The sequence below is a fragment of the Rhinopithecus roxellana genome, chromosome 10 (assembly GCF_007565055.1).
Source record: "Rhinopithecus roxellana isolate Shanxi Qingling chromosome 10, ASM756505v1, whole genome shotgun sequence".
In the NCBI taxonomy this organism is placed as follows: domain Eukaryota; kingdom Metazoa; phylum Chordata; class Mammalia; order Primates; family Cercopithecidae; genus Rhinopithecus; species Rhinopithecus roxellana.
The window spans coordinates 128,217,685-128,244,702 of NC_044558.1; the positions used below are offsets into that span (position 1 = coordinate 128,217,685).

The 27,018-nt window shown below is 39.2% G+C and overlaps 1 protein-coding gene across 4 annotated transcripts in view; it reads left to right on the top strand.

The window, feature by feature from the left end:
• SLCO1C1 (solute carrier organic anion transporter family member 1C1) overlaps window positions 1-27,018 on the top strand; it is a 71,720-nt gene that overhangs the window by 21,583 nt on the left and 23,119 nt on the right. For all 4 annotated transcript variants that reach the window (XM_010361354.1, XM_010361356.1, XM_030939192.1 and 1 more), the window contains 2 exons: window positions 3,667-3,912; window positions 4,936-5,100. In XM_010361354.1, coding sequence (XP_010359656.1) covers window positions 3,667-3,912; window positions 4,936-5,100 — 411 coding nt within the window. The remainder of the gene's footprint in view (window positions 1-3,666; window positions 3,913-4,935; window positions 5,101-27,018) is intronic.

The window sequence follows — 27,018 nt, forward strand, 5'->3', positions numbered from 1 at the left end:
TATGCCACGGGCTATTCTACAGCTCTGAACAAATCAGTTGAGTTCCCTGACTTCACAAAGTTTAAAATCCGCTGATGGATTTTAAAGACAAGAAAGTATAGATGAGACGAGCAGCACAGAGGAAAATTGTTAAGGGGAAGCGATTCACATGCAGTAATAACCTAGTATAAGCATATTACCCAGTATAATTCAGTGGCAGTTGAGCCTGCTTCTCAAGGGACCTGTGTTTATTTTGTTCTCACAGAATGTTATGATAGAATGTAATGAAATGTTTTCTAGGTTCTTGCCTAGGAAGAAAACAACACCCACATGGTTTGATTCAAAAACCTATCAATACTTATTTTTAGGCAAATCAGAAATGATTTCAAAAACAAAGTTTTTACGACAAATAAAATACTAAAGTTTTGCTTACACATACAAATACCGCTTCGTATCCAGAATAGCTCTGAAGTAGTATTAACCACCATTTATTAAAAAATATTCCACTGATTTTAATGAATCTCAAATTTAGTATCATAGTGAGAAGTTTCCACCGGGTTTGGACTGAAAGGTGCAGGGCATAACTCTTCAAGTAAAATCCCACACAGATATTCAATATGTAAATCAAATGAAAGTGGTGCTGATATAGAGGAGCCACCACAAGAGGTTTTGAGCCTTCAAAGTTCTCCCCATGGGTTGCCTTCCTTTCACCAGGGGTCTCTCTGCAGAACCTGAGAGCAGGGTTTGAAAATAATGAGGCGGCCGGGCGCGGTCGCTCACGCCTCTAATCCCAGCACTTTGGGAGGCCGAGGCGGGCGGATCACAAGGTCAGGAGATCGAGAACATCCTGGCTAACACGGTGAAACCCCATCTCTACTAAAAATACAAAAAAATTAGCCTGGCCTGGTGGCAGGTGCCTGTAGTCTCAGCTACTCAGGAGGCTGAGGCAGGAGAATGGCGTGAACCCGGGAGGCGGAGCTTACAGTGAGCCGAGATGGCGCCACTGCACTCCAGCCTGGGCGACAGAGCGAGACTCCGTCTCAAAAAAGAAAAAAAGAAAATCATGAGGCCTCTTCCAGAATTTAGACTCTTTATTTTTAATCTAATGAACAAAAGAAAGTATCTCGCTCCAAAAAGCACTCTCTTTCCTTCAATAACAGAGATAATACAGACATAGCTTGTTTTACTGTGCCTTACTTTATTGTATTTTGCAAATAAAATAAAGTAAATTTAAGGTTTGTGGCAACCCTGTGTTGAGCAAGTCTATAGGCACCATTTTTCCAACAGCGTGTGGTTACTTTGTGTCTCCATGTCACATTTTGGTAATTGTCCTAATATCGCAAGCTTTTATTGTTATTTATTATTATTATTATTGTCATACCCATTATGGAGATCTGTGATTGTGATATTTGATGTTACTATTGTAATTGTTTTGGGGCACCACAATTGTGCCCATATAAGACAGCAAATTTAATTGATAAATGTTGCATTTGTTCTGACTGCTCCATTGGCCATTCCCCTGTCTCTCTTCTTGGACTTCCCTATACCCCGAGACACAATAATATTGAAATTAGGCCAATTAGTAACCCTACAATGACCTCTAGGTCATTGTAGTGTTCAAGTGAAAGGAAGAGTTGCATGTCTCTAACTTTAAAACAAAAGCTAGAAAAGATTAGGCTTAATGAGGAAGGCATGTTGAATGCCAAGACAGGCGAAACTCTAGGCCTCTTGCACCAAACAGTTACCCAAGTTGTGAATGTAAGTTCTGGCAGGAAATTACAAAAGTGATACTCTAGCAAACACATGAAGGATAAGAAAGTGAAACAGCCTTATTGAGATAAAGTTTTAGTAGTCTGGAGAGAAGATTAAACCAGCCACAACATTCCCTTAAGCCAAAACCTAATTCAGAACAAGGCCTAACCCTCTTTAATTCTATGAAGGCTGAGAGAGATGAGAAAGCTGCAGAAGAAAAGTTTGAAGCTGGTGGAGATAGGTTCATGAGGTTTTAGGAAAGAAGCTGTCTCCGTAACACAAAAGTGCAAGGTGAAGCAGCAAGTGCTGGTGGAGAAGCTGCAGAAAGTTACCCAGAATATTTAACTAGGATTATTGATGAAGGTGGCTGTGCTAAATAACAGATTTTCATCCTAGATGAAATAGGCTTCTACTGGAAGAAGATGCCGTCTAGGACTTTCACAGCCATAGGGGAGAAGTCAATCCTGACTTTAAAGTTTCAAAGGACAAGGTGACTCTCTTGTTGGAGAGCTAAGGCCACTGGTGACTTTAAGTTGAAGTCAATGCTCATTTAACATTCTGAAATTCCTACACATAGACTCTTCCTGTGCTCTACAACTAGATCAATAAAGATGTGCTGAATAACAGCACATCTTTTTGTAGCATAGTTTACTATTTAAAGCCCACTGTTGAGATCTACTGCTCAGAATAAAAAAAAAAAGGTTCCTTTCAAAATATTGCTGCTCATTGGCAATGTACCTAGTCACCCAAGAGCTCTGACAGAGTTGTACAAATAGATAAATGTTTTCATGGCTGCTAACATACCATCCATTTTCTACCCCAAGGATCAAGGAATAATTTTGACTTTCAAGTCTTATTATTTAAGAAACATAGTTCACAAAGCTATAGCTACGATCAATAGTGATTTCTAATGAATCTAGACAAAGTAAATTTAAAACCTTCTGGAAAGGATTCACCATTTTAGATGCCATTAAAAGCATTTGTAATTCATAGGAGGAGGTCAAAATATCCACATTAGCAAGAGTGTGAGAGAAATTGATTTCAACCCTCCTGGATGACTTTGAGGTGTTTAACACTTTAGTGGAGAAAGTAAGTGCCTATGTGGTAGAAATAGCAAGACAACTATAATCAGAAATGAAGCTTGAAGATGTGACTGAATTGCTGCAATCTCGTGATAAAGCTTGAACAGATGAGGGGTTGCTTCTTGTGGATGAGCAAAGTGAATGGCTTCTTGAGGGGGAATCTACTCCTGATGAAGATGCTGTAAACATTACTGAAATGACAACAAAAGATTTAGTAAATTACAGAAACTTAGTTGATAAAGCAGTGGCGGGGTTTGAGAGGACTGACTCCAATTTTGAAAGACGTTTGACTGTGGGTAAAATGCTATCAAATAGCATTGCATACTACAGAGAAAACTTTCATGAAGGAAAGAGTTGATCTATGGGGCAAACTTCATCATTTTCTTATGTTCATACATTGCCACAGTCATCTCAACCTCCAACAACCACTGCCCTCTTCAGTCAGCAGTCATCAACATTCAGATGGCTATTCACTGAAGGCTCAAATGATCATTAGCATTTTTTAGCAATAGCAGTTTTTTAAATGAAGGTATGTACATTTTTCAGACATAATGCTATTGCATACTTAATAGACTACAGTATAGTTAAACATAACTTTTGTATGCCCTGGGAAACAAAAAAATTCATGTGACTCTATTGTGAGATTCACTTCATTGTGGTGGTCTGGAGTTGAACCTGCAAAATCTCCAAGGTATGCCTGTGATAATATCCAGATAAAAAAAAAATAGCATAGATGAATTATTAGGTATTTTTATGATGTTATAGAGTTTTGCAATAATTTATTTTTAAGGAGATTATTTTAACATATTAGCTTTGCTGTTTGTATTACTTAGCCATCCCCTCTGTCTTTCAGATCACATAACCATTACCCCAAAAGATCCCCAGTGGGTAGGAGCCTGGTGGCTTGGCTATCTAATAGCAGGAATCATAAGTCTTCTTGCAGCCGTGCCTTTCTGGTATTTACCAAAGAGTTTACCAAGATCCCAAAGTAGAGAGGATTCTAATTCTTCCTCTGAGAAATCCAAGTTTATTAGAGATGATCACACAGACTACCAAACACCCCAGGGAGAAAATGCAAAAATAATGGAAATGGCAAGAGGTAAGTAAAATTCTCCGTTTTGAAGCATTTTCATTTTGATGTTGGGACTTAAGGAGATTTATAAATTATATCCTTCACTTCCCTTCATGTATTAAAAAAATTGAGAAATCATATCAGAAGCAAAACTGGAAACTGATGTCAGCTTTATTACTGAACAACTGATTGCAGTACACGACCAAAGACCAAAGGCTTGACAGCCTTTCCTGCTGATGTCCCCACCTTCTCACACCTCCTCAGTTTAGATCCTACAGTTGTCTCTACCCAGGATTGCTGCTTCCTGTAACTCTGTATATACAGAAAATAAAAGGCTTAATCTTCAGGGATGGCAGTGTTTCTACAGATAAGATCTATTCATTTGAGAGATGTGTATCAATGCGTGTCTCTCACCAATGATCAATGCATGTCTCTCACCAAGGGTGAGTGTTCTGTAGGCAAAAACCTAGTGTTCTAATGAACCCCCTTCATGGAAATGAGGAGCCCCTCTTCGTGTCCCTTCAAGCAATAGTTACATTTGCAGAAACTCTTCACATGTCTAATTGGTAGTCTACATAATAGGAAAAAGGGAAAAGATCAATGCTCATTTCTCACACTAAAATTCACATATTAAATGGAGATAACTCTCGTATTTCTTTCTCTTTGACCACAAGATAAGTTTGAGGAATACAGACAAGAAAAGTGAAGGTCTTTATGTGCTGCTTGTGACTCCCAGCTGGATGATGAGGGAGTATTCTCATCCTTTTCATCTTTTGCCCACATCAGTTAGAGGAATCTGTTCTTTTCTGACTCTTACCTTTAATATAACCTATACTGCATGTCTGTAGAAATGAGTGCCTATGTCTGTATTTGAACCTAGCCAGATCGCAGGTTGATGCATGCCAGTGGCTTACTATACATAGTGTATGTGTGCGCCAAACTATGACTACTCCCAAACTCTGTGACAATGGAAACTCCTGTCACCACGGCTACCTCTTCTTCCATGCATGACAGCAACTTTAATTAGTCTATGTTATTTTTGTTTTATAGATTTTCTTCCATCACTGAAGAATCTTTTTGGAAATCCAGTATACTTCCTCTATTTATGTACAAGCACTGTTCAGTTCAATTCTCTGTTCGGCATGGTGACATACAAACCAAAGTACATTGAGCAGCAGTATGGACAGTCATCCTCCAGGGCCAACTTTGTGATCGGTAGGCTCATCTGCCTTTCATGCTTCCTCAGAGGGACTCTCTTAGATGTACCTGATTAACTTGGGAATCTTGGAGAAGATCTTTCCAAGATTTAGGTAATTTATGACATTTTAGATGAGCTCAAAAAGTAGCAAGAATTTTGTAGCAAGAATTATTCGCATCTGTGGGTAAGTAACCCAGAGAGCACGCAGTTCTTGAAGTGATATCTTTGAGATGAAACATGCATTTTATGAGGAGTTTGTTAATAATACTGGATATTTGTCTTTTAAGTGTAGTGAAAGCCTCAAAACAGTGACCATTTTACATGAACAGTTTCCAGGATTATATAAAATGGACAATGAGATGGGTTAAAAGATGTTCATTCCAAAACAAAGCTTGTATTTTCACAGTCAAAAAACTTTTCTGACTCCTGGCAACTGGGTTAGTTCAAAGGGTTGTGTTTCTAGCAACACAGTCAATAATAAGATAGAAAAGTATGAAGAAATGAAAGAAGAGAAACCAGAACCTACAAATACATGATGACCACCACTGTGGAAGTAATTAGATATTAAAAAAAAAAAAAAAAAAACTAGATTCATTTCTTTAATCCATGAAGATATCATTTAATGTTACTGTTTCAAGGCATAAAATATTTTGTTTCTTGGGACATACTCCTTTATGATAAGAGACTCCAGTGGTATAAAATAATTTTCTCTTAGTATTGTAAAAAATCACTCTATATTTCTACCTCTGAAAGAGACCTGGAAGGAGAAAAAAAAAAACAGCCAAATGTATTTTAGGAGATACAATTTTTCTATGATAATCTTGGTAATGGGCACATAGCACATGCTAATATAATTGACTCTTAGTTTAAAAGATTTTTTCTCCAAAATTCTTGATGTTAAGGTTATATCACTGAACATTTTTACTTTTAACATCAATTGGTTCAAATTAATTTTATTACTTATTGGTTTATTTATTACTTATCTTATTACTAAAGAAATATTTTGTGGCTTTTTTTTTCCAATACCCCATGCATGCTAATCAATGCTTTATATTGACTTTAACATGAATAGATGAGGATTTAAAGTTTAAGAGAGACTTTATTTCATTTTTATGTGTATACTGAGATATAACTTATCAAGAGTTAAGTCTACAGACCTTAAACAGTTCAGATGGATACATACATATGTGTGTGTGTGTGTGTGTGTGTGTGTATGTGTGTGTGTGTCACATCCAGCATTCAGAATATACAGAATATTTTAGCTCCCCAGAAAGCTTAAATCTCCTCAGTCAATACTTTTCCCCAAAGCTAATAACTATCCTAAACTATATTATCATAGACCATCCTTGCCTGGTTTTGAAATTCATATAAATTAAATGGTATATTGTATACTCTTTTGTGTCTAGCTTTTTTCAACTGAAGTGAAATCTATGAGATTATTTTCTATTGTGTATAGCAGTGGTATATTCTTTTTCATGCTGTGTCATATCCTATTACATAAATAAACCACAGTTTGTTTATTCATTTTATAGTTGATGGACATTTCTGTTGTTTTCTGCTTTTAACTAATAGTTATTTATAATGCTATAATAGATAATATAATAATATGTATTATAAATAATATACAATTTTATATATTATGAAAATAATTATACATACAATTATTTATAATGGCATTAGAAATGATTTTATATGTATATGTATAGATTATATTATAAATTTATGATAGTATTATAAATGATTACATTATAAAACATATATTTAAACCATGTAATATATATTAATATGTATGTAATATTTATTAATTACATATTGTATATATTATATGTTATAATATATAATAATAAATTATATAAAATAAATATAATATATACATGATCTATAACTACCGTATATAATATATAAAATAATTATTATAATTATTTTTATAGTATTATAACTATTTTTATAACAATTATTTATAATAGTATTATAAATCATATTATAATTATTATTTATAATAGTATTTTAAATATAAAGGCAGAAAAATACAAATAAAAATATGTGTTTTAATATGTGTTAATATAATATATATTATTTATAATTTATTATAGCATATTACACTATATAATAAGATAGTATTATATACTATATTATAATTTATGGTATATGATATATAATATGTATAATATAATATATGGTAATATAGTAACATAGTAATAACATGATATTACATATAGTATATTACATATACTATAATGTATAATAATAATGCTATTATAAATAATATATTTATAATAAAAGCAGAAAACAACGTTCCACATGTTTATTGGTGGGCCACTATGCTCATTTTTCATGGCTATACCCTGGAGTGCAATGGACATTTGTGTTGTTTTCTACTTTTAGCTAAGAGTTATTTATAGTACTATAATAGATAATATAATGTATATTATATATATTATATTGCTAAGTGCAGTTGCTAAGTCAGAGGGAGAATATGTGTTTAAATAGAGTAGATATTGCCAAAACACAAGGAATTGTGCAAATTTATACTCCTATTAGAAATGTAAGAGCATTCCAGTTGCCCCACATCCTTATCAACACTTGGAATTGTTAATTCTTTTCATTGTTACCGTTCTTATGGGTGAGTTGTGGTATTTCATAGTGGTTTAATTTGCATTTACCTCAAACTCTATTCTTCAAAGTTTCTGACATGTCATGTCTACAGATAATTCAAATACTTTTGTGAGAGATAAGTAATAGTATCTAACAATTTCACATCATTATAGCTAGGATTGTTCCTGAGATCATCTTGGTTTCACATTAGTAAGTATAGGGTGCAGCCGACTAAGGGTAAGCAGGCCAATTATTCAATATCCTCTCACTCTTACTTTGATTATTTGTACAATGGTGAAAATAAATATATCACTAGGTTGAAATAAAGATGAAAGTATACAGATAAAATGCATGGTAAATGCATATATCACTCATTCAATAAATATTTCTGTCTTTCTTCTTCAACCTTTCTCTTTTTTTCTTAATTTTTTTTTTTAACTTGAGCTATGGAATAATGATCTTCCTGCAATAAAATGTGAGATAGACACAAAGAAGCACACGTCTTTTACTTATTTGAGAGAAGACATTTGACATACCATGGAGGGGAGAATAAACAGAAATTTCCTGACATGTTCAAGGGCCAACTGTTACAATGACAACTTAGCCTTGCTGTACATGTTTTTAAATGTTAGCCACATTCTTTCTAAAGTTTAGAGATAGCATTTTTTCTCATGCTAATTACTTTAACTTTGTAGAAAAAATATTAAAGGAAAATAAATGACAATAAAATTTAAATTCAAAGGCTGGGAAGCATATTGTGAAATGATTTGGCTTTTCATTTTATTTTATTTTGTTTATTTATTTATTTATTTTGAGACAGAGTCTCGCTCTGTCGCCCGGGCTGGAGTGCAGTGGCCGGATCTCAGCTCACTGCAAGCTCCGCCTCCCAGGTTTATGCCATTCTCCTGCCTCAGCCTCCCGAGTAGCTGGGACTACAGGCGCCAGCCACCTTGCCCGGCTAGCTTTTTTTTTTTTTTTTGTATTTTTTAGTAGAGACAGGGTTTCACCGTGTTAGCCAGGATGGTTGGCTTTTTAAAGTTTGTGGAATTTTAAAAAGATTTTTAATGAAAGAAATTTGGATAGACAGCTAGATTTGCATTTTTTCTTTTGTCATTTATTTATTTATTTTTATTTTTCAACTTTCATTTTGGAATAAGGAGTACATGTACAGTGCAGGTTTGTTACAAAGCTATATTGCATAATGCTGAGGTTTAGGGTATGACTGAACCTGTCGCCCAGGTAGTGAGCATGGGTAACTTTTCAATCTTTCTCTTCTCCTTCCTTTCCCTCTCTAGTAGTTCCCAGTGTCTATTGTTCCCAACTTTATGTCCATGTGTGTCCAATATTTAGCTCCCACTGATATGTGAGAACATGTTGTATTTGGTTTTCTGTTTCTGAGTTAGTTCACTTAGGATAATGGCCTCCAGCTCCATCTGTGTTGCTGCAAAGGGCATGATTTTATTCTTTCTATGATTGCATAATATTCCGTGGTGTATATGTACCACATTTTCTTTATTCAATCTGTTGTTGATGGGTGACTAATTCCACGTTTTTGCTATTGTGAATAGAGCTGTGGTGAACATATGGGTGCATGTGTCCTTTTGATAGGATACTTTATTTTCTTTTCGATTTATACCCACTGATGGATTGCTAGGTCATGTCCCGACCTGCAGGACAGTCGAACGGGCCCTGGAAGGGGGAATGGGAATGAAGGAGACAAGAAAACACGAGAAATGGAGACAAGACAAATAGCCTGATCAAGTCTCATTTAATGGTGGCAGTGCAATGCCTTATATAGGCTGGCAGAGGAAAAGGTTGGGCCAGGGCGGTGACAGGAGGCTGAGTTTACTCAAATTACAATTGCGCATGCACCATTGGTTGATAATTTTCCCAGGCATGGGATTGCGCCTGTGCTGTAGGCTGCATATCTTCCTGGGCGGGAAAAATGTTTGCGCCCGCGAGAAAGGTTAGCGCGCGCGGGAAAGGTTTGTAATGAAGAACCCGGAAATGTGCCATCTTATCTCCGCTTTGCAGAGATCAAGGAAGAGAGGTCGGCTAATTCCGGGCCTCATGGCTCCGGACAGGTCCCCCTTTTTTAATATAATTGTGGCTAGAAGATTGTCCCTCGGGAACTGCGCTTGTCTTAGGTTGGAGTAATGCATCTCATCACTGGTACCCGTCATGGGATTAGGCAGTAGCTTATGGCGGCCCTCCTGTCTTAGGTTAGTGAGAGATGATACTCTCTTACCCGTCATTGGCTGTCCAGTTCAGCGCATAGGGAAGGTGGTCATAGTGGGTGTGAGTATGAACCACCGCGATCTTCTTGTTCTAGGTGATGATAATGGACCTGTATAGGTTTCGCTTGGATAGCCTCGACCTGTTGCTTAATGAAGGCCATGAGCTTATTGAAGACCAAAGGTCCTACAGAGAGTAAGAGCAATAGGCAAAGCAGGGGGCCCAGGAATGGCATAAGATAGGGAAGGAGTCCATGGAACCCAGTCCAAAACGGGTTATCGGTTATTTCTTTTTGTCGTTTTTCTAGGTCTTCTTGTAGATGCTTGATTTTATCTCTGATGATCCCGGATTTGTTGGCATAGAAACAGCACTTCTCCTGTAAAGCCAAGCAGATGTCTCCCTGTTCTGCAGTTAGTAAATCTAGCCCTCTTCTATTTTGGAGCACTACTTCTGCCAGAGAATCTACCTGATCTTGTAAATCTTGTGTAGTACTTGAGATGGCCTGTATATCTGAGATCGATTGGTGAGACAATTTGGTGTATTGAGTAACAGAAACCCCTAGGCCTGTAGCCCCAGTTGCTACGGCAGTAGTTATGCCTAATCCTGCAAGTAAGGGGGTAAATTGTATTGCCCTTTTGTATCTTCCTAAAAAGTGATCTATAGCTGGGATAGGCACAGGTTCATCTCCAGGATAACGTCTATGTCTGGCAAAAGTGTGGCTAAGACACAGCATCCTGTCCAGTTAGTAGGTAAATTGGTATAAGCCCTATTATTGCCACATATAAAAACTGAGCTGTTTGGGGCACACAACGATTGGGAAATATTTGCTATGGTGGAACAATTATTGAATTCATTGAATCCTACATCGAGGTCGTAAATGTTATTAAGGGGAGGGGAGTAGATGCAAGAGGAACTAGGAAATTCTAAAGGCTGTACTTTAAGGGGAGGAATTATGGTGCAAGGGGTATTGGATGTATAATTTAAGTCATTGCTGGGTATGGCAAGAGGAATGGGATCTCCTGATTGCAGACACAGCCAGCAGTCATTAGCTAGACTAGAGTTGGAATTGTTAAGCAGGTTATGAGTAGCAGTGAGGAGGTCAAAGGTCTGGGCATCAATTTTCTCTTTCCCTCAGGCTTTGGGCAAGGCCAAGGGGTGGTAGTGAATTTCCAGGTATAGGGACCTTTGTAACACTTCAAGTTTTTGTATACCCTAATTTCTCGGACCTTGTCTTGTGGTCCTCCTCCGTCAGAGATATGAAGAGGGGGGTGAATACTCCAGCAGACAGACTGTCCTACAATTCCAGTACAGCCAGCTGATATAAGGTTATTGGTATTTCCTAAAACTGTAGGGACATTACTGGCCCCTATAGTAGGGGTTCTAGATCTTGTTAAGATAGCAGTATAGTATGTTTTATTGCTAGAGGTACATTCTTGATAAGTAGTGTAGCAGGAACTATGCATAACAGTCTTAAATGTGTCACAAGGGCAGGTTGTGGTACCCCCTCCGCTAGATAATCTTGGGGTTGACACACACCTCCACTTAAGGGAGTTACTAGGCAGGTATGCTGTGTAAGCGGAGCAGGACACAGTTGAGATGTATGTATTTGGAGGGGAGGTCACATATCCCCCCAAACAATCACAGGGCTTACTGTGTCGTTGTTGTATATATGTAAGGGCCTCATGGGGATTACCGAAGCCGGCATAAACCTGGAATGCTTGGCAGATCAGCACCATGGTCCAGAGGGGCTTGTAGTTGGAGTTCATCTCTGCAATAGAGGAAAAGAGTACTCTCAGGGAGAAAATTACTCCCTGGATTGGCTATTGTCAGGTACCTGTCTTACCAGTCGCTCTGGTAGCCATCTGGCTGCATCATGAGTTTGAGAAAAAACACAAACTGAGCCTCTTCCCCAGATTAACCCTGGGTCTGGACCATGCCATGTGTTGTCTAAGGGGTCTTTCCACTTAACCATGGCAAATTGTTTTTTGGATTCGGAATGCCAAAATCGATCGGCTGCTGATCTGTTCAGGTTATCCAAATTTAAAAAATTTAAGATAAAAAGTGTGTGATTAAGGATATTTCTAGGGGTGCCCTTAGTAGGGTACCATTCTCCCTTTTTTATTTTGTCAATAGTGGTTTTTAAGGATAGGTGTGCTCTTTCAACTATTCCTTGTCCTTGAGGGTTATATGGAATTCCAGTAATGTGTTTTATTTGTAATTTAAGACAGAAGTCTTGAAAGGCTTTGGATGTATAGCCAGGACCATTGTCTGTTTTTAGTTGTTTAGGCTTTCTAACTATGGAAAAACAGTGTAGTAAATGAGCTATGACATGTTTGGTAGCTTCTCCTGTTTGTAAGGTGGCTAGTATAAATCCACTAAATGTATTTATACATACATGGATGTATTTTAAGTTACCGAATTCTGAATAATGAGTGTCACCCATTTGCCAGATCATTTTAGGAACTAGTCCTCTTGGGTTAATTCCTAAATGAGGGACTGGCAGGTATGTTATACAGGTCTGACATTGTTTAACTATTTGTCTTGCTTTTTCTCTAGTTATTTTAAACATCAGTCTCAAAGTTTGAGCATTAAGATGGTGTAAGGCATGAGTAGCCTGTGCTTGGGCTAGATTTGTATTTGTAGCTATGGCTACCGTCTTGGTTGCCATATCAGCCAGTTGGTTGCCCTGGGATAGAGGTCCTGGTAATCCAGAGTGAGCTCTAATATGTCCAAGAAAGAAAGGAGTTGATCTGTCACGTATTAATTGCTGGCATTGTAAAAATAACTTGGCTGTGTCTGACACATGTTTGATTTGTGCTATGGTCTCAAGTAAAGGTATTGAGTGAGCTAAGTATGCACTATCAGTATAAATATTAAGAGCCTGATCAGGGAAGGCTAACAACACCGCGATTAGGGCTTGCAATTCTACTAGCTGAGCCGAGGTATGGCTGGTTTTGAATTTAACAGTGGTGTCAGCAAAGGTATATGCAGCAGTTCCTGTGGATGACCCATCAGTGAATACTAATAAGGCATTGTCTAAAGGTGTTTTACTGATGACATGAGGGAAGACAAAAGCATGTAGCTTACAAAATTGGATAACCTTGTTTGGCAGGTAATGGTTACCTAAGTTACCGGCATAAGAGGCGCAAGCAATTGGCCACGTTTCAGTATTTTGCATCAACCAATGGATTTGTGGCTTAGAATAAGGTTGTATGATTGTAAAAGGTTCAATTCCAAAAATTTTTTGCTATTGTCTCTACCTAAGATGATTAAATCGGCTATGGCATCATAATAGGGGAGTAATACCTTTTTGGATGATGAAGGCAAGTGGACCCACATAATAGGGTTATTTTGCCAGAATAAACCAGTAGGTGTCAGTGTTATGTTAAAGATTAAAAAGGTTAATGGCTGTGAATAGTCTATGTTGGTAACAAATTGTTCAGCAATGGCCGCCTCTACTTTATTAAGTGATAAAAGAGCTTCTTTTGATAACGACCTAAGGGACTTAGGGTTGGGGTCACCTCTCAGGGTGTCGAATAAAGGTTTTAAGTCTCCCGTGGTGAGTTTTAAGTATGGTCGAAGCCAATTTGTGTCTCCAAGGAGCTTTTGGAAATCATTGAGGGTTTGTAACTCATCTTTACGGATAACTGCCTTTTGATTAGTAATTTTAGGTCCATTTATTTGAAAACCTAAATATGTATAAGGGTCTTGTAGTTGTATTTTTTCTGGAGCTATTTGTAACCCCGCTGTGGTTAGTTCTTGCTTGAGTTGAGCAAAACACTGTAAAACTTGTTCTCCCGTTTTTCCTGCCATGAGGATATCATCCATGTAATGTATAATGTATATTTGTTTCCATGTCTCTCTAACTGAGTGTATGGCTGTAGCCACATATTCTTGACACAAGGTGGGACTGTTGGCCATACCTTGAGGTAACACTTTCCACTGGTATCGCTTCATGGGTTCTTTAAAATTTATAGATGGTAAGCTAAAGGCAAATCATTTTTGGTCAGTAGGATGAAGGGGAATTGTAAAAAAGCAATCTTTAAGGTCTATAATAATTTTAAAATATCCTTGAGGGATTGCAACTGGAGAAGGTAGCCCTGGCTGTAAGGCGCCCATAAGGACCATAGTAGGATTTACTGCTCTTAAATCTTGTAAGAGTCTCCACTTTCTGGATTTCTTTTTTATGACAAATATGGAGGTGTTCCAAGGAGAGCTGCTTTCGGTAATGTGTCCTGCCTCTAATTGTTCCTGCACTAACTGTTGGGCAGCGGCAAGCTTCTCATTGGTTAGTGGCCATTGATCAACCCAAACGTGTTCATCTGACTTCCAAGTGATTGGGTCAGCACTTTTTTGGGGTGCAGGCATGTCAATGCCAGGGTTAAAAATTTCCAAGCCCCCTTTTATCCAATTTTCCTATGGCTGGGATTGGCTGCAAAATGCCATCTTCTCTTTTTCCTAACCCTTTCCCAGGGTGGTAGCCCTGAGCCAACATTTGTGCAGTGACTATATCATTTGGGCTACACATCGTGACCCTCATTTGGGAGAGAAGATCTCTACCCCAAAGGTTAACAGGCAAATCAGGGATAACAAATGGCTTAATGAGACCGGAATTACTTTCTTGATCTCTCCAGGTGAGATATTTGGAACTTTGTCTAGGGTTATTACTTTGCCCGATTCCTCATAAATTTGTTAAGGTCTCTGAAGTGGGCCAACTGGCGGGCCAATCTTGTTGTTTGATAATTGTTACATTGGCCCCTGTGTCTATCAGTCCTGTAAATAACTTTCCCTCTAGCCATAAGGTGAGAGAGGGTTTTTGATTAGTAATGGACTGTACCTAGTGGATGTCTGAGGATCCGAATCCTCCCTTTCCCCTTAGGGGCAATTGGACTTTACTAGCTGTTTTTAGCAATGGCAACAGGAGTAACTGTGCTATTCTATCCCCTTGAGGAATGATAATGATGTTGTCAATAACCTTGGCCATGATTTTGATTTCTCCTATATAATCACTATCAACTATTCCTGGAAAGACCTGTAGGCCTTTCATGGTGACGCTGCTTCTCCCTAGGATTAATCCAAACATGTTTGAGGGTAGGGGTCCATATACCCCAGTACCTAAGGCTTGAGGTCCCATTTCAGGGGTTAATACCGTGTGGGAGGTGGAACAGAGGTCCAATCTTGCACTTCCTGGGGTTGCTCTACTAAGTTGTGAAACGGATTGTGGTTGGTTGGTACAAAACTGACCGCCCCATAAGCTTGTTTCGGGACCTGGGGCCGGCCCCTCAATCCATTTCCCTGTTGAGGTATTAGGGGATTTCCTTGATTGTCAATTTTAGATTTACATTCGTTGGCCCAATATTTTCCTCTTTTACACCTAGGGCAGAGGCCTGGGGCTTTTGCCTCTAAGGTCTTAGCTAGGTCTCCCTTACAGTCCCTAGCAAAGTGTCCCATTTTTCCGCACTTGAAGCACCCCTTGCTATTCTTATTTTTACTAGCGAGGAAGTCTTTTATGGTTTGTCCACTAAAGGCAGCAGCCATAGCCAAACCCCGTTGATATGACGCCCTATGTCTGAACAGAGGTGGATGTAGCCTGTTAAGTCTGTTTTCTTTCTATAAGGTCTGATTGCTGCCTGACAAGCCGGGTTAGCGTTTTCGTAAGCTAGCTGTTTTACATAATCCACCTCCGCCTCGGCATTTCCAAATATTCTGCTGGCCGTGGTTAAAAGTGTATGTACAAAGTCTGCAAAAGACTCATCAGGCCCCTGTTTGACCCCTGTGAGCGAGGCTCCTGGATCCCCCTTAACAGGGAGTTTTCTCCAGGCTTTGGTAGCCGCTGCTTGGATTTGAGAAAACAGTCCGGGATCATACTGCATCTGAGCATCGGTTTCTGTGTAGTTACCTGAGCCAGTTAGCATATCAAAATCCCAACCATTTCCGGTTTGTTGGTTTCTCTTGGCCGTATCTCTACAATTTTCATAAAATTCTGACTTCCAAATCAGATGGTCACCTCCAGAAAGAACTGCTCTAACTAAGGTATTCCAATCTATGGGAGTGAGCCAATTTTCGGCCACAGATTCGACTATGGCCAGGGTGTACGGGGTAGTAGCTCCGTATTGCGAGACAGCGGTTTTTAGTTCTTTTATTACAGTAAATTCAAACCCATTGTGGTGTCTCCAGGCTTGGCCCTGCGCATCTGTAGTTTCAGTTACTGGAAAAACGTCTCGAGGAGAGGAATCCTCCCTATCCCTACTAACAAGTGACCTTCCTTTTGGGACATGCTGTCCGGGTCTCTGAGGGTGAGAGTGTTTCTCTATTCCTTTAGGGTATTGAACGCTCTCATTTCCTGTCCTTAATTTCTGCAATCTAGTGATTAAAGACTGATGTAGTTCTTCAAGCTTTATTTGCTCTTCAAGTTGTGCAATCTTTTCTCTAAGCTCCTCTTTTGGGTCTATTACTGCCATAACTGCGGGGGCAGAAGCCTTATTATAGGGAGGGGAATAAGTAAAAGTTTGTGGCCAGTCAGAATTATGATATTTTGCTGCCCCTTCCTCTAAATTATCCCAGTTTACTTCTGAAGGGTTAAGGTTATTTTCACTTTTGTTTTCATTAGTTGTAGGTAAAACTGGGTATTTTTTTGGCCTTTCCCTTATTTGATGTTTCTATATTTGTTATTGAGGGGACCCCAGCCTCTTCCTCATTGCTTTGTAGTGATATAAGGTCTATTTCCTTGTTAGGTGTGGATTTTTCGAGGTCGGTTTGGGAGCTGCCTCTTAATATTTCCTCAGTCTGAGTAACCACTGCCATTACCTCAGGATCTTTTTCTTTTTCCTTTTTATCTATTATATCTTTCATCAGATTCCAATAAGAAAAGGCTGTTTTTGGAACCTTTTCTGGTCCAAAAGTACTATAATAATCTTGAAAACAATCTCCCACTCTACGCCACCTCTTTATGTCAGTGGTCCCCTCTTGTGGAAACCAAGGGCAGGTTTCTTTTACAAAATCAAAAAATTTAAACAAATCATTACTTTTAACCTTTACTCCTCGTGTTTTTAGGGCCTCTTTTGACTGCCCTACATAAATCTGATGCTGGCTTAATTCTTGTCCCATAATCAGACACCATTACTCACCTCTGGTTCCAACGCGGCAGGCTCCCGCGACGTCTGGAGGAATTTCTTCCACTTTCACTTTCGGCCGACCTTAGTGCCTTCTTCCTCACTCTTTTCCCCGTGTCCAGGTCCCTGTTTGGGCGCCAGGTGTCCCGACCTGCAGGACAGTCTAACGGGCCCTGGAAGGGGGAGTGGGAATGGAGGAGACAAGAAAACACGAGAAATGGAGACAAGACAAATAGCCTGATCAAGTCTCGTTTAATGGTGGCAGTGCAATGCCTTATATAGGCTGGCAGAGGAAGAGGTTGGGCCAGGGCGGTGACAGGAGGCTGGGTTTACTCAAATTACAATTGCGCATGCGCCATTGGTTGATAATTTTCCCGGGCGTGGGATTGCGCCTGTGCTGTAGGCTGCATATCTTCCTGGGCAGGAAAAATGTTTGCGCGCATGCGGGAAAGGTTAGCGCGCGCGGGAAAGGTTTGTAATGAAGAACCTGGAAATGTGCCATCTTGTCTCCGCTTTGCAGAGATCAAGCAACAGAGGTCGGCTAATTCCGGGCCTCATGACTCCGGACAAGGTCAAATGTTAGTTCAACTCTTGGTTATTTGAGAAGTATCCAAACTGCTCTCCATAATAGCTGGACTGATTTACATTCCCACCAAAAAATGTGCAGGTATCCCCTTTTCTCCTCAGCCTCACCAACATCTGTTATTTTTTGACTTTTTAACAAAAGCCATTTTGACTGGTGTGAGATGGTTTCTCATTGTGGTTTTTATTTGCATTTCTGTGATGATTATTTCTGAAGAGCATTTCTTCATATCTCTGTTGGCTGCTTACATTTTTTTTGTTTGTTTGTTTTGGGGGGTTTTTGTTTGTTTGTTTGTTTGTTTGTTTGTTTGTTTGTTTTGAGACAGAGTCTCTCTCTCTGTGTTGCCCAGGCTGGAGTGCAGTGGCGCGATCTCAGCTCACTGCAAGCTCCGACTCCCACACTCATGCCATTCGCCTGCCTCAGCCTCCAGAGTAGCCTGGACTACAGGTGCCCACCACCACACCCAGCTAATTTTTTGTGTTTTTAGTAGAGACGGGATTTCACTGTGTTAGCCAGGATGGTGTCGATCTCCTGACCTCATGATCCGCCCACCTCAGCCTCCCAAAGTGCTGGGATTATAGGTGTGAGCCACCACACCCGGCCACATATTTTCTTTTGTGAAGTGTCTGTACTTGTCCATTGTCTACTTTTTAATGGAGTTATACACTATTTTCTTGTTGTTTTAAGTCTGGATATTAGATCTTCATCAAATGCATAGTTCATGAATATTTTCTCCCATTCTGTAGAATTTCTGTTTACTTCCTTGATGTTGTCTCTTGCTGTGCAGAGCTCTTTAGTTTAATTAACTTACCACTTTTTGGTTTTGTTGCAGTTGCTTTTGAGGACAAAGACATAAATTGTTTGCCAAGTGTGATACTGAGAAGGGTATTTACTAGGCTTTCTTCAGGATTTTTATAGTTTAGATTCTTACCCATAAGTCTTTAATCCATGTTGAGTTAATTTTTATATATGATGATAAAAAGGGGTTCAGTTTCATTCTTTTGCATATGACTAGCCAGTTATCACAGTACCATTTATTGAACATGGAGTCCTTTTTCCGTTTCTTGTTTTTGTCAGCTTTGTTGACGATGAAATGGTTGTAGGTGTGTGGCTTTATTTCAATTTAAGCTTCTCCTATAAATATTAAGTTACATACAAATGATCTTATCTTTTCCTTCTCAATACAGAGACTGTAATAATTTAGTCATTTTTGCTTAATTTCTTAGAATGCCTTTTGTAGACCTCTAGTAGACAAGATATATCAACTATCATTTATGACAATGATTATCACTCTCAATTTTTGGAGGTGTTACACAGACAAGTAAGAAAAAATTAAGAGAATTATTTGAAGGATAGTTGCTTATAAAAGACATTATTATTATTATTGTGAAAGTCCAGGATATAACATGAAGTTTACTAGGAGAGAAATTCTAAAACATCTCCAAGTACTATTATTATAACTCATAACTATTTCAATCCAAGGCATCGGTATGGAAATCAAAGTTTCTAGTTTCTAGTCTACTATAATCTAGTCAAACATTTTACACATCCCTTATAACTCCTTTTTACATCAGTCTCAAGGAATAAGATCTTTAACCTGATGAGTGTGCTAAAACAATAATAATTATGTAATAAAATATAACAATATAATAATAAATTAGCTTTTAAATTTCTCTAAGTTTTTCTGATATTTGGGTAAATATGCATGTTGAATTCAAAAGAAAACACAGAAAATAAATTGAAACAAATTTTAGACACTAGTGTAAATTAATATTTCCATTTGGAATACTTCGTTGATGGTAGATGGTAAAAATTTTTAGATCAACACATTTTATGATATGGGTGGAGAATAAATCAAAGTTTAATTTCTATCTCACTAATGATTTAAAAATACCGAAAATGAAAGAGAAGCCTGAGGAAGGAAGAAACACGTCTTATATGATGTAAAGGAAATTTGTTATCAACTTGACCCAGCATGGACAACTTAATACATCCTGTGAAATTTGAAAGGGAGAATCAAATCAACATTATATTTGAAATGTACTAATATTTTTTGGAATTGTGTTATAATTTAGTTATCTTGAAATAGGAGAGTAAGATATCAGGAGAAGTGCTATAAATTAATACACTAAAGTTTATTCATTTAGCACATTTTATTGGAAACCATTGAAGGAACATGGGATTCAATTCAATTCACCATTCTTCCTTTGAGGGTTTGGTTGGAGGTTGGGATACATGAATTGAAAAAACTAGCAGGTAATTGTTAAGGCATCAAGTCTGCTGCCTATGGGCCCCTGCACAAGGAACACCTGATGAGCGAGAAAATGAGGTTCTGATGACCAAGTTGTGAGCCCTGGTGCCAAATGTGTCCCCTGGAAGCCCCATATGACTGGTGGAACCTGTGAGAAGGAACTCTACTTGGGGGAAGCTCAGAGTACTCTGGGAGAACAAACCTAATCTTGGAGCCAGGAAGAATTCTCAAGCAGAAGATGATCATACCTAAATCAAGAGAAAAGGATAAGAAAGTATTAAAAGATGAAAACATAAGAAAGAGGGTAGAGGTTTTTATCAGACAAAGCAAATATCTTGTGCGGAAGGATCTGGAGTCAAGAAATATTCTGGAAGTTTCAAGGAAACACTGTCCACCAAAAAGAGGTAAATCAAGAAAGGATGTTCCTGATTTTTAATAATTTATACTGAGGGTGCAGATGTCCCTAGGATTATCTCATTTCAGTTCTCAGGCTATTCTAGGCTGTTGGGGGTGGGGGATGTCAATGGAATCCAACACGGCACATAGCTACAGACAAGGCTACACCTTGTGTTATTACTCCTTAAGTACCGAGTTCAATTGGTACTTTACAAAATAAAATAAAATGTTAGAAACATGCTCTGAAGGTTTCAGTTCGGAGTTTGGTTTTCAGAAGATACTTTTTTCATAAAGCAATTTGGAGATGGAATTGAGAGTGAAAATGTAGGACTCTGTTGTTTGTGTCAGCTTTGACTTTGTGGAAGGCATTGATAGTCAGGTACTATGTTTTATATATTCATTGCATGTATGTATGTGTGTAAAAGTAGGCACTTCAAGGATATATCTCAAATTCATAGCAGCACTTTCTTCGGGAGAAGGAAGATGAAACCTGAAACAAAGGGAAAACTAATTTTATCCACTTCCACATTTTAAAAAATCAGAAAATTGAACTCCAGTCTCCAACTCCCAGCGCGAGCGACACAGAAGACCGGTGATTTCTACATTTTCAACTGAGGTACTGGGGTCATCTCACTAGGGAGTGCCGGACAATCGGTGCTGGTCAGCTGCTGCAGCCTGACCAGCGAGAGCTGAAGCAGGGCGAGGCATCGCCTCACCTGGAAGCGCAAGGGGGAAGGGGATCCGTTTTCCTAGCCAGGGGAACTGAGACACACAACACCTGGAAAATCGGGTAACTCCCACCCCAATACTGCGCTGTAAGCATACAGGCATTCCAGGAGAATATATCCCACACCTGGCCGGGAGGGTCCCACGCCCACGAAGCCTCCCTCACTGCTAACACAGCAGTCTGCCGCGATCTATCCGCAAGGCAGCAGCGAGGCTGGGGGAGGGGCGCCCGCCATTGCTGAGGCTTAAGTAGGTAAACAAAGCCGCTGGGAAGCTCGAACTGGGTGGAGCTCACAGCAGCTCAAGGAAGCCTGCCTGTCTCTGTAGTCTCCACCTCTGGGGACAGCGCACAGCTGAAGACCAACAGGGGAAGTAGCGGGAGCCGGTGCAGACGCGAACGACTCTGTCTGACAGCTTTGGGGAGAGCCGCGGATCTCCCAACGCGGAGGTTGAGATCTGAGAACGGACAGACTGCCTGCTCAGGTGTGTCCCTGACCCCTGAGTAGCCTAGCTGGGAGAAATCCCCCACTAGGGGCAGTCTGACACCCCACACCTCACAGGGTGGAGTACACCCCTGAGAGGACACTTCCAAAGGAAGAATCAGACAGGTACACTCGCTGTTCAGCAATATTCTATCTTCGGCAACCTCTGCTGCTGATACCCAGGCAAACAGGGTCTGGAGTGGACCTCAAGCAATCTCCAACAGACCAACAGAGAGTCCTTCTGACTGTCAGAAGGAAAACTATCAAACAGGAAGGACACCTATACCAAAACCCCATCAGTTTGTCACCACCATCAAAGACCAGAGACAGATAAAACCACAAAGATGGGGAAGAAGCAGGGCAGAAAAGCTGGAAATTCAAAAAATAAGAGCGCATCTCCCCTGCAAAGGAGCGCAGCCCATCACCAGCAACGGATCAAAGCTGGTCAGAGAATGACTTGGACGAGAGGAGAGAAGAAGGCTTCAGTCCATCAAACTTATCAGAGCTAAAGGAGGAATTACGTACCCAGCGCAAAGAAACTAAAAATCTTGAAAAAAGAGTGGAAGAATTGACAGCTAGACTCATTAATGCAGAGAAGATCATAAACGAAATGACAGAGATGAAAACCATGACACGAGAAATACGTGACAAATGCACAAGCTTCAGTAACCGACTCGATCAACTGGAAGAAAGAGTATCAGCGATTGAAGATCAAATGAATGAAATGAAGCGAGAAGAGAAACCAAAAGAAAAAAGAAGAAAAAGAAATGAGCAAAGCCTGCAAGAAGTATGGGATTACGTAAAAAGACCAAATCTACGTCTGATTGGGGTGCCTGAAAGTGAGGGGGAAAATGGAACCAAGTTGGAAAACACTCTTCAGGATATCATCCAGGAGAACTTCCCCAACCTAGTAGGGCAGGCCAACATTCAAATTCAGGAAATACAGAGAACGCCACAAAGATACTCCTCCAGAAGAGCAACTCCAAGACACATAATTGCCAGATTCACCAAAGTTGAAATGAAGGAAAAAATCTTAAGGGCAGCCAGAGAGAAAGGTCGGGTCACCCACAAAGGGAAGCCCATCAGACTAACAGCAGATCTCTCGGCAGAAACTCTACAAGCCAGAAGAGAGTGGGGGCCAATATTCAACGTTCTTAAAGAAAAGAATTTTCAACCCAGAATTTCATATCCAGCCAAACTAAGTTTCATAAGTGAAGGAGAAATAAAATCCTTTACAGATAAGCAAATGCTTAGAGATTTTGTCACCACCAGGCCTGCCTTACAAGAGACCCTGAAGGAAGCCCTAAACATGGAAAGGAACAACCGGTACCAGCCATCGCAAAAACTTGGCAAAATGTAAAGACCATCGAGGCTAGGAAGAAACTGCATCAACTAACGAGCAAAATAACCAGTTAATATCATAATGGCAGGATCAAGTTCACACATAACAATATTAACCTTAAATGTTAATGGACTAAATGCTCCAATTAAAAGACACAGACTGGCAAACTGGATAAAGAGTCAAGACCCATCAGTCTGCTGTATTCAGGAGACCCATCTCACATGCAGAGACATACATAGGCTCAAAATAAAGGGATGGAGGAAGATCTACCAAGCAAATGGAGAACAAAAAAAAGCAGGGGTTGCAATCCTAGTCTCTGATAAAACAGACTTTAAACCATCAAAGATCAAAAGAGACAAAGAAGGCCATTACATAATGGTAAAGGGATCAATTCAACAGGAAGAGCTAACTATCCTAAATATATATGCACCCAATACAGGAGCACCCAGATTCATAAAGCAAGTCCTTAGAGACTTACAAAGAGACTTAGACTCACATACAATAATAATGGGGGACTTCAACACTCCGCTGTCAACATTAGACAGATCAACGAGACAGAAAGTTAACAAGGATATCCAGGAATTGAACTCATCTCTGCACCAAGCGGACCTAATAGACATCTATAGAACTCTCCACCCCAAATCAACAGAATATACATTCTTCTCAGCACCACATCGCACTTATTCCAAAATTGACCACATAATTGGAAGTAAAGCACTCCTCAGCAAATGTAAAAGAACAGAAATTATAACAAACTGTCTCTCAGACCACAGTGCAATCAAACTAGAACTCAGGACTAAGAAACTCAATCAAAACCGCTCAACTACATGGAAACTGAACAACCTGCTCCTGAATGACTACTGGGTACATAACGAAATGAAAGCGGAAATAAAGATGTTCTTTGAAACCAATGAGAACAAAGATACAACATACCAGAATCTCTGGGACACATTTAAAGCAGTGTGTAGAGGGAAATTTATAGCACTAAATGCCCACAAGAGAAAGCAGGAAAGATCTAAAATTGACACTCTAACATCACAATTAAAAGAACTAGAGAGGCAAGAGCAATCACATTCAAAAGCTAGCAGAAGGCAAGAAATAACTAAGATCAGAGCAGAACTGAAGGAGATAGAGACACAAAAAACCCTCCAAAAAATCAATGAATCCAGGAGTTGGTTTTTTGAAAAGATCAACAAAATTGACAGACCGCTAGCAAGGCTAATAAAGAAAAAAAGAGAGAGGAATCAAATAGATGCAATAAAAAATGATAAAGGGGATATCACCACTGACCCCACAGAAATACAAACTACCATCAGAGAATACTATAAACGCCTCTACGCAAATCAACTAGAAAATCTAGAAGAAATGGATAATTTCCTGGACACTTACACTCTCCCAAGGCTAAACCAGGAAGAAGTTGAATCCCTGAATAGACCAATAGCAGGCTCTGAAATTGAGGCAACAATTAATAGCCTACCCACCAAAAAAAGTCCAGGACCAGATGGATTCACAGCTGAATTCTACCAGAGGTACAAGGAGGAGCTGGTACCATTCCTTCTGAAACTATTCCAATCAATAGAAAAAGAGGGAATCCTCCCTAACTCATTTTATGAGGCCAACATCATCCTGATACCAAAGCCTGGCAGAGACACAACAAAAAAAGAGAATTTTAGACCAATATCCCTGATGAACATTGATGCAAAAATCCTCAATAAAATACTGGCAAACCGGATTCAGCAGCACATCAAAAAGCTTATCCACCATGATCAAGTGGGCTTCATCCCTGGGATGCAAGGCTGGTTCAACATTCGCAAATCAATAAACGTAATCCAGCATATAAACAGAACCAAAGACAAGAACCACATGATTGTCTCAATAGATGCAGAAAAGGCTTTTGACAAAATTCAACAGCCCTTCATGCTAAAAACGCTCAATAAATTCGGTATTGATGGAACGTACCTCAAAATAATAAGAGCTATTTATGACAAACCCACAGCTAATATCATACTGAATGGGCAAAAACTGGAAAAATTCCCTTTGAAAACTGGCACAAGACAGGGATGCCCTCTCTCACCACTCCTATTCAACATAGTGTTGGAAGTTCTGGCTAGGGCAATCAGGCAAGAGAAAGAAATCAAGGGTATCCAGTTAGGAAAAGAAGAAGTCAAATTGTCCCTGTTTGCAGATGACATGATTGTATATTTAGAAAACCCCATCGTCTCAGCCCAAAATCTCCTTAAGCTGATAAGCAACTTCAGCAAAGTCTCAGGATACAAAATTAATGTGCAAAAATCACAAGCATTCTTATACACCAGCAACAGACAAGCAGAGAGCCAAATCAGGAATGAACTTCCATTCACAATTGCTTCAAAGAGAATAAAATACCTAGGAATCCAGCTTACAAGGGATGTAAAGGACCTCTTCAAGGAGAACTACAAACCACTGCTCAGTGAAATCAAAGAGGACACAAACAAATGGAAGAACATACCATGCTCATGGATAGGAAGAATCAATATCGTGAAAATGGCCATACTCCCCAAGGTTATTTATAGATTCAATGCCATCCCCATCAAGCTACCAATGACTTTCTTCACAGAATTGGAAAAAACTGCTTTAAAGTTCATATGGAACCAAAAAAGAGCCCGCATTGCCAAGACAATCCTAAGTCAAAAGGACAAAGCTGGAGGCGTCACGCTACCTGACTTCAAACTATACTACAAGGCTACAGTAACCAAAACAGCATGGTACTGGTACCAAAACAGAGATATAGACCAATGGAACAGAACAGAGTCCTCAGAAATAATACCGCACATCTATAGCCATCTGATCTTTGACAAACCTGAGAGAAACAAGAAATGGGGAAAGGATTCCCTATTTAATAAATGGTGCTGGGAAAATTGGCTAGCCATAAGTAGAAAGCTGAAACTGGATCCTTTCCTTACCCCTTATACGAAGATTAATTCAAGATGGATTAGAGACTTAAATGTTAGACCTAATACCATAAAAACCCTAGAAGAAAATCTAGGTAGTACCATTCAGGACATAGGCATGGGCAAGGACTTCATGTCTAAAACACCAAAAGCAACGGCAGCAAAAGCCATAATTGACAAATGGGATCTAATTAAACTAAAGAGCTTTTGCACAGCAAAAGAAACTACCGTCAGAGTGAACAGGCAACCTACAGAATGGGAGAAAATTTTTGCAACCTACTCATCTGACAAAGGGCTAATATCCAGAATCTACAAAGAACTCAAACAAATATATGAGAAAAAAACAAACAACCCCATCAAAAAGTGGGGAAAGGATATGAACAGACATTTCTCAAAAGAAGATATTCATACAGCCAACAGACACATGAAAAAATGCTCATCATCACTGGCCATCAGAGAAATGCAAATCAAAACCACAATGAGATACCATCTCACACCAGTTAGAATGGCAATCATTAAGAAGTCAGGAAACAATAGGTGTTGGAGAGGATGTGGAGAAATAGGAACACTTTTACACTGTTGGTGGGATTGTAAACTAGTTCAACCATTATGGAAAAGAGTATGGCAATTCCTCAAGGATCTAGAACTAGATGTACCATATGACCCAGCCATCCCACTACTGGGTATATACCCAAAGGATTATAAATTAGTCTACTACAAAGACACATGTACACGTATGTTTATTGCGGCACTATTCACAATAGCAAAGACTTGGAATCATCCCAAATGTCCATCTGTGACAGACTGGATTAAGAAAATGTGGCACATATACACCATGGAATACTATGCAGCCATAAAAAAAGGATGAGTTTGCGTCCTTTGTAGGGACATGGATGCAGCTGGAAACCATCATTCTTAGCAAACTATCACAAGAAGAGAAAACCAAACACCGCATGTTCTCACTCATAGGTGGGAACTGAACAATGAGATCACTTGGACTCGGGAAGGGGAACATCACACACTGGGGTCTATCATGGGGAGGGGGGAGGGGGGAGGAGGGAGGGATTGCATTGGGGAGTTATACATGATATAAATGATGAATTGATGGGTGCTGACGAGTTGATGGGTGCAGCACACCAACATGGCATAAGTATACATATGTAACAAACCTGCACGTTATGCACATGTACCCTAGAACTTAAAGTATAATAAAAAAAAAAAAAAAAAAAAAAAAAAAAAAAAAATCAGAAAATTTAGGAGAAACCACTAACATTAATTAATTG